Raw genomic sequence first — 8,907 nt, 5'->3', positions numbered from 1 at the left:
AAGGTCACTCAGTGAGCTACAATGGCAGTGAGGATTCAAACTTGGGTATCCTAGATCCTAATCTGAAACTCCTCCACAACACTGGGGTTTTTTGGATGGTTTTTGTGGGGGGAACAACAGCAAGCAGCCAGTTCTGGGAGAGCCAAACAAGTTACATGATAGTAAGATGCTTAGTGGTTGCTGCCCAGCCTGGCCCTGATGAGTCCTCCCTCAAAGTCTCAAATAATCATGGAAAGGATCCTGCCTTTTACTAACATGTGACGGCTGGTAATAGGGTTGTAGTTGTCCAGCATCTGCCAGGGAAGGCATATGTTTCTCACAGACACTGCTTCTTTTATTTTGGACTCACAGTTTTGTTTTAAGATTTCAGATTTTTCTGTAAGCCTTAGGGCTTTGTTCCGGTTTGTAGAAATAAACATTTTGTATATTCATGACTCCAATCTCTGGCTTTAAGTATCTACAGATTTGGTCAGGTTGACAACTGTTTATATAAATTTACCACTAAAACCTATAGTTACTATACAAGAGACACTGATCATTAAATCACCATCATGCAACAATCCAAAAACTATACGATTCCATTTAACAAATATACAAAAATAAAACTGAATTATGACATTATACAAATCTTTATTTTACATTACAAATTTTTAGTTCTTCTGATTTCATGTATTAATTAAAACCCATATTATAATAATCCAGAGATGCCAAGGCTTTCAAATCACATCCTGAATACTCCAAACTCAGTCTTCTTAGTGGGTGCATTGAGTGCAGCACTTAAGCTGAGACCTAAAACCAGTCTTGTGTCAGCTGGGTCAATAATTCCATCATCCCATAACCTGGAATAGACAAAGTAAATAATAAAAGGTTACCTTTTAAGTATACAGACATGCAAATCTACAGCTCTTTAGTAAGTGAAAAACGGGTGCTTTCATAGTTGGGTTGGATCCCACCATGAGATATCAGAAGAGAAGTTTTACTTAATGCAGTTCCTTCTGCACACTACACAAGAACTATTGTAAAATCAACCACATTGTGCAAGAGCTACTGTAAAATCAACTACTGATTTTTCACTTCTGTGGAATCCAGTGCATTATCTCAGCTGTTGGAACTACTTTTTGTGAGCAGCTTCTGTGCAGCTGAAGTATCATTTAAATAATCCAACTACCCAGGAAAGAGTTAATTATGAAGATCACAGAAAGCAAGAACAGGGATACCAATGCCATGAAAAAGCCATGTGCCTGGAACATTTAAATACTACTTAGGAAACCATTTACAGAAAAGTCATTCTCTCAAGACTAGAGAGATATTTAAAGCATCCCACCAACTCAGAACATCTATGCAGTAAAGGTGGTTTCAGGGTCACCACAGATGCCAGACAGTATCTAAAACAGATTATTTCCTCTAAATTGGAAAAAAAAACCCACAACTAAATATAAAAGTGATCTCACTGTATTAAAAATGATGGATTTGCAACTCATGGGATAAATTTACCACAATCCAGCACAAAATTAAGCACTCTTATACTTATTGTTTTCATTTTTGCAGTGAGTGATGGACCAAGTATTTGAACAGCATATCTGTTTCATCTGGAATTATTCACTGTGATGCTCAGATTCTAAATATTTATACTGACATTACCTCCATTCATTGTTGTCATAACATGTTAGTATCATTCTGAAGTAGATTATGCCCCTTCCACACACTTACATACAAGCACATCAAGCATGCATATCTGATTATTAAACAACAAAAGAATTACGTTCCAAATCCAGGGCACACTAAAGACATACAGGGCACATAGCAAAGTGAAGTACTTTCAAGTATCATTCTCTGTAAACATACAGCTAATCACATATGTCCATAGTTATTAACTTTTCTACAACACTCATATACTAAAAAGGAAATGTAAATTACAACCAATTAACTCATTTGTTAATGAAGTATTTTAGCTTTAAACTCACAAAACTATTCAAAGTGGTGAGGTATTTCTTTATAATACCCTACCAACAGTCATTTCATTAATCTGCTTTGTTTAAGAATATTCTTCAACAGATGAAGACTAATTCCCTGTAACAATAAATTCCCTTAAAGACATTAATACCATTTTTTAAGGTTTAAAAATTATTCCAACCCTCTAAATATCTGCATCTTTAAATGTACAAACTGGTATGTGGATATTGTTGAGTGTTGGTCAACTGCAAAGCCAATAAAAGCATCTATAACCTCTAGGTATGTTCACATTATTATGATCAAGTTGTGGGATGGATAAAAGGTCATACAAACAAAAATCCTAAATGCTTTGCAATGCTCATCTAATAAACAGTCAAAAATTGGATTTTTAGACCAAAGTATTTTTCTCTGGCTAAAAATATTCAAGCTTTCCGTTCTCAATTGTTTGAAGATTATATTTTAAATCCGATTACATGGGAAACGTGCAGCCCACTTCCAGAATGTTCATATTCTAAAGAACAGGACAAATCATGAACATACAGCAACCTGACCTATCAAGGCCTGCTATAGTCACACAAAAATCAGAGCAATTTTCTTTTCAAAAGGTTACAATTTTAAAGCACACTAAAAGATTACACAAAACTCGTCTACAAACGTAATAAAGGCATTTCTGAGCAGTGCCTCTCCTCTGCATCCCAGCTCCTCTGCATCTCTCTTTCAGAACTTGTAGCAGCACATGCTGAAATACGCAACAAAAGAAAAAGAAATCTCACATGGCTCCTGTGGGTTTTCACACAAAGAGGTCTTTCAAAGAACAAAGATGAAGCTGATTTGTTGTACAAATGCAGAGATGGAATACTTCTCTAATATCTCTAGTGCCCCTGACTGGCAAAACCAATGTTTGGCCATTCTGTGCCTAGCTATACACCAGCCAGCAGTGAACAACTCTGAGGATAGCACAGAGAGGGCCTTACTAGATGGAAGTCAGCGATGCCTTTTTTATTCATCAAAGAGCCTATTTTTGCCTGAAGACACTTGCTCCAATACAGAAGCCTCTAAGACCTCCCAGACTACTCTCTGTAAGCATTTTAGTCTACTGACAGCCTGGAAAATCATGCCTTCTAGCCAGAGCTGCAAGTTGTTCAACACTTCTGACAGCTGCAATAGCACTTTCTCAAGTTTTGTCTGACGGGAACCAATAGTTTGGATCTTCAGCATTCCTTGCACCTTGCCATAGGCACAGGTAGACTGATGGAGAGCCAGGGTCAGGAGGCAACAGCAGGGGACCCTTGGCCTCTACAATGGGTTTGTTGGCCCTAAAGAGTAACTAGTTGGTCTCTACAGGGGTTTGTTGGCTCTACAAAGTAACATAACCTCTCTCATGCCTGGACTCTGTTTCAACTTGTTCACCCTTAGTCATTCAATCACAACTGTCAGCCATTGGTTCAGGACCTCTACAGCATCATCAGGTGATTTGAATAACAAAATGTAGAGCTCAGTGTCATTGGCATAATGATGACAACTGATTCAAAAACTACAAATGATTTATTCTGAGGACTTTACACAGTTACTGAATAGCACAGGACCATACTCACTAAAGACAACTGGTCCCCAAAAACTCTCTTGAGTTCTGCCCATAAGGAACAATTTAAGCCAATGAAAAACATTGCCCTTAATTCCAACTCCTACCTCCAAACATCTCAACAGGATAAAGTAGTCCTTACTTAACAAAAAGGAGATGATGAATCCAACCCTCTGCCACTGCCTGGGTATTTTCAATATTTTAAGCAAGATATCAAAATTAAATGAAAAAAAACCCCATGACCCCATGAAAAAAAAAACCCATAATAGAAAGTGTTACTGGCTCTTTCCAATTACCTTTGAAAGTAAGCCTTGTAACAATCTTATGTTGTGATTTTTAAAAAACCCTTCTCTTCCTTTAAACCTTTACAATACATCGTTTGTTATGGAAAATAAAGATTTTATTGACAACTTGAAAGGTTTTCCACTGTAAAATAGACTTTCTCTCTTTGTTTAGTGAGACTGCCTTCTGGAACGATACAAGGGATTAATTATTAAGCAACCTATCAAACCTCATGGTGAGAACATGAATCACATCTCTGTTCATTAAAAATTCATAACAGGACCTCGGCAAGGAAAAGAAGCAAGTGGCTCAAGGAAGAACACTGCTCATCTCGTTTGTTACAAGGTAAGCTGATTAAACTCCTTCTAGTGATCTGTATGTAGATTAATCTAACTCATTAAAAAAAGTCTGGCTAATGACTTTTGATAATCAAGAATGCTGCACGTGAAAGCTTTTAGTTAATACATGTTAGATTAGGAAATACAACTAAGGAGCTCACTACTGACATCCTGTATATCAAAGTGGATATAATTTGCATGTAAAACTAATAAATGCAATCCTGATTATAAAACTTTTGTGATCCTAGAGCCTGCTCCCCATTCTGTTCAAATGGATGGGCCTTGATGTGAAGATCTGAGGTGCATCAGGGCAGATGGATAAACTGCCATCCAACAGTGTCTACATTGTCATATATGATAGAATTAACCACTTTTTAGAGAAGAGAAGGAAGGAGGAGGACGGGAATCAATCCATTCAGAATACTCAACAGATCATTAACCCTGTCAAAAGCACAGACCATATATTGGCTGCTGTGTGTAGGATCCGGATTGTTTCTAATGCACAATAGAATTCACATGCAGAAGGGGGTTTCTCATCTGTGGGGTTTGCCACTTCTCAGAAGCTTTCTGGGGTAAGGGCAAAAGGCTCTGAAAGTGACTAAGCCAACCCTAAAACTTTAGAGTCAAGAAGGGATTGCACCTTGGGTGCAAGCAGAGGGTTTTCCTTCCACCTTCTTTTACCTCACACCAGCAGCTCCATCCAGCACCAACTCTCCAACCCATTCCACGCAGCTTCCTCCAACTACTGCTCCTCTGCCTCTTCCCCCCCCCCACCCTCCACCTGCTGCTTTTGCTGCTGCAGAGCCCTGTGCCCTGCTCAGCTCTCCCAGCTCTGGCTGCTGCAGAGAGAGGGAGGGAGGGAGGGAGAGAGACACCCATCTGGATGTCAGGGGGCTGTGCCCTCATAGGCCCTGTCTGTGGCTATTGGCCTGCTTCCTTTGCACCCTGCTTTGGATACTGTCAGAAGGACATGGGAGGAGGAGAGGTATGCATCTCCTCATGCTGCTTTTGTCTAGGATGCTGTCAGGGGGACAGTATGGGAGGAGAACACTTGGGTCAGATCATTCATTTGAGACAGCCCTACCAAAAGGCTTGGTTCAGACATTACAACAGCATTTTTGAGCTTGACCAGAAATCCATGTAACAGGGAACAAATGATTCTTTGCAATCCTGGCTTGCGGAGAATCGTCAAGCCATAGGTTGCTGTGTTAAATGTAACAGCATTCTGTGGTTTGCCAAAAACCATGAAGTAACTAGAACAAAGCAGTAGACAAGTCCATCTTTAAGACCAACTAAGTTTTATTCAGAATGTAAGGTTTTGTATGCACTTAAGTAGACTTCATCAGACAAAATGGGAATGGAAGCAGCAGTTCTTAATATAAGTGGGCAGTGTAGAATCATGGAATGTTTTTTAGCAGATTAAAAGAATCACAAATAGGGATCTGTGTTTGTTAGTGTTAGGACAAAGCAGGGCTGAAAAAACACTGGAGGGTGATAAAAAGCAGACTGCATTCCCATTTTGTCTGATTAAATCTGCTCAAAAGCATACGAAAGCTTACATTCTAAATAAAACTTAGTTGGTCTTAAAGGTGCACGTCTACTGCTTTGTTCTATTGCTTCAGACCAACACGGCTGCCTACTGGGATCTATCTACATGAAGTAACTAATTAGACTGTGGAGCATGAAGGGAGGCAAAGCACATTAGCCCAAGGATCAACCCTGCTAATTCACAGAGTGATGAACCATAATTTGGCTTTATGGTTGAACTGAACCACAGAGTTTCATCCACTAGAAACATGTGGAACTATGAATTCAAAACAGTGATACCATTAATCTCTAAATCACTTCATCTTCAGGTAGGTCAAGTATCACATGGACAGACAGACCAAATGTATCTAAAGTGTTCTTACACTTAGGAGTAAGAAAAAGAGGCGATGACACATTGCTAATTGTTATTCTTTTTCCCAAATTCCAGGCAATATCTAATTATAGACATAAATTTTAAAATAACTTATGTGCAAATGATTAGTGTCTTGACCTGGATAGCCCAGGCTAGGCTGATCTCATCAGATCTCAGAAGTTAAACAGGGGACTTCCGGTGTGAGTTTCCAACAGAGCTGTCGTCTCCTGAATAAGGGGAAAACTTAATCCTTTGTTCAGGGTAGTAAAGAGCCTTATCGGGTTCTCTGCCTGCATTTCTCAGTTAGAGAATTGCCCAGGATGACATCAAAAATACTTTGAGCCGTTGATCTCAGCTGATGATTGATTCCGGAGGGGATTTTTCTGAGGCTTTGATGAACCGGCAAGGAAAAGGAGCGTCGTCCAGCATCTACAAAGGATTAAGAGCCATTCAATTGGCTTAAGCATGTTTGGATCTCACTCTCTTTTGAAACTGATAAACATCTGAAAGACCAGGAAGACCGAAGTTTAAAAAACACAGCCGCTAAGGTACTTTGATCATTATCTCTCACTCCAGGACATTTCTAAGCTAATCTAAATAACAGTAGAAGGTGGGAAAACTGGAACAAGAACAAAAGCGAGGGGAGGAGGAGAAACTTTGAAATTTGGACTTTGTTAAATTAAAGGCATTGCTAGAATTTGGGAAAGAAGAAAATTGTTTTGAATACCTGTGGTCAGTGACAAAGACTTCTGTGTTATGGCTCTGTACTTGCAATCAACATAACAAGTATTCAAAGACTGCAATATTTGGAGAATGAGAGCTGAGCTCAGTGATCCACAAAGTAAAAGCTGAAGGTGTACTGGCAGTCAACATAACAAGGATTCCAAAGACCGCAATAGTTGGAGAACATGAATCAGGAAGTAAAAGTTGAAGGAGAGAAGAGCAAGAAGAAGGTCTTTGCTAGGGATTTTTAACCATAGAGAAAGTACGATCGCCATTTTGAAAGAGGGAAAATTGCCAAAAACTGTTAAAAATCAACATCTCAGCCCAGGAAGGTAGGAGAAAGATGAAATTAGTCTTATTTTAAACAGCAAGTTCTAAGCTACTGGACTTGGTGCTAAATTTAGAATTGGAGCCCTCTGAGTTTTGGGGGGGGTTTTTATGTCAGAAGGAAGATTAACTCGTGCAAGATCTCATTCTTTGGACAAAATGCAAAGCCAGTTTGATACCATGAAAGCCAGGATTATGAAGGGCATGGAGAAGATGATAACAGCTAGCAAAAAAGAGCTTAAGAAGGATATTGGAGATCTTAAAAAAGAAGTTGAAGATTTTAAAGATGAACTGGGTATGGTTAAAAACAGGGTCAAGGAGGTTGAAGAGAAAGTTGATATACATGCTTCCACCTTATTAAAACTTCAAGACAAGGTAACAATTCATGACTGCAGATTAATGGAAACTCAAGTGCGTCTGAGAGGAATACCTGAAGGGGAGGGAATTGATTTAATGGATTATATGGTGAAAACAATTGCTGACTATTTAGAGGAAGATCCTGAAAAATTTAGAAACATGCTGGACAGTGTCTATAGAGTTAATTCATCATATGCAAAAGATAAAGGCCTACCAAGAGATATAGCTATAAGACTAAGGTCCAAGGATATGGCAGGGAAAATTCTAAATAAAAGTTTTCAAAAAGCCCTAACAGTAGAATAAAGTAGAGTCAAATTAATGAAAGAGCTGCCAAGACAAGTGATAAATGACAGGAAGAAATACAAGAGACTAACAGAGAAGCTGCATGAAGAGGGCACGAGATACAGATGGATACTACCCAAGGGTTTGGGCTTTGAACAACGTGGAAGAAGGGTTAGAATAAGGAATGAGCAAGAGATGTACAGTTTTTTTGAAGAGAATAAAGACTCTGCATCATAATGGAGTACAAATTATTATCCTGGAATATAAATGGACTAAATTCACCACAAAAACGAAAAGCAACATTTCATTGGATTAAAAAGCAAAAATGTAATATAATTTGTTTACAGGAAGTTCATATACAACAAAAGGATTATAAATTTTTGTGGAATAAACAACTGGGATTGGAATTTTTCTCATTGGCGGATCAAAAGAAAAGGGGTGTGGTCTTTTATATTAAAGAACAATTAGAACCAAAATTGATATTTAAAGATAAAGATGGAAGATATATAGCAGTGGAAGTGATGATGGATGCAAAGAAAACGTTGTTATTAGGATTATATGCGCCCAATGGAGCAAAAGATACTTTTTTTAAAGACATTAATCGACAGTTGGATGAATTGTCATATGATCAGATTCTGATGATGGGTGATTTTAATGGAACAATACAAAATAATATAGATAGATAGATCGGGCCAAAAGAGGAATGATAAAGAAGGAAGACTGCCAAAATAATTTTTTGAGTTGGTTAAACAAGAAAGCTTGGAAGATATTTGGAGAAAATTTAATCCTGAATTAAGAGACTACACTTTCTTTTCAGCAAGACATAATTCTTTTTCCAGAATAAATATGTTATGGGGCTCTAAAAGCTTGGGCCTCATAACTAGAAAAGTGGAGATTCTACCAAAGGTTTGTGCAGATCATAACCCAATATGTTGGATTACAAAATTGCAAAAGAAAACAAGAAGATGGAGAATAAATGAGGACTTGCTACAAGATATTGTGACTTTTCTAGAAAAGGAAACTGCAGCGTTCTTTCAAATAAATGACACAGGTTTGGGATACTTATAAAGCAGTAATGAGAGGACTATTAATTACATTGAATAATAAAGATAAGAGGGCCAAAGAAAAGCAGATGTTAGATATACAAAATGAAATAAAGAAAA

The 8,907-nt window shown here is 38.1% G+C and overlaps 1 protein-coding gene across 1 annotated transcript in view; it reads right to left on the bottom strand.

Annotated features, from left to right (window-relative positions):
- Positions 1-610: 610 nt before the first annotated feature.
- MCCC2 (methylcrotonyl-CoA carboxylase subunit 2) overlaps positions 611-8,907 on the bottom strand; it is a 49,289-nt gene continuing 40,992 nt past the window's right edge. The window contains exon 17 of the mRNA XM_060235780.1: positions 611-839. Within this exon, the coding sequence (XP_060091763.1) occupies positions 722-839 (118 nt within the window). The 3' untranslated portion in view covers positions 611-721. The remainder of the gene's footprint in view (positions 840-8,907) is intronic.

Source organism: Heteronotia binoei, chromosome 4, assembly GCF_032191835.1.
Source record: "Heteronotia binoei isolate CCM8104 ecotype False Entrance Well chromosome 4, APGP_CSIRO_Hbin_v1, whole genome shotgun sequence".
Lineage (NCBI taxonomy): Eukaryota > Metazoa > Chordata > Lepidosauria > Squamata > Gekkonidae > Heteronotia > Heteronotia binoei.
The sequence above is the reverse complement of the archived record's forward strand: the minus strand, read 5'-3'. Positions and strand labels throughout refer to the sequence as shown.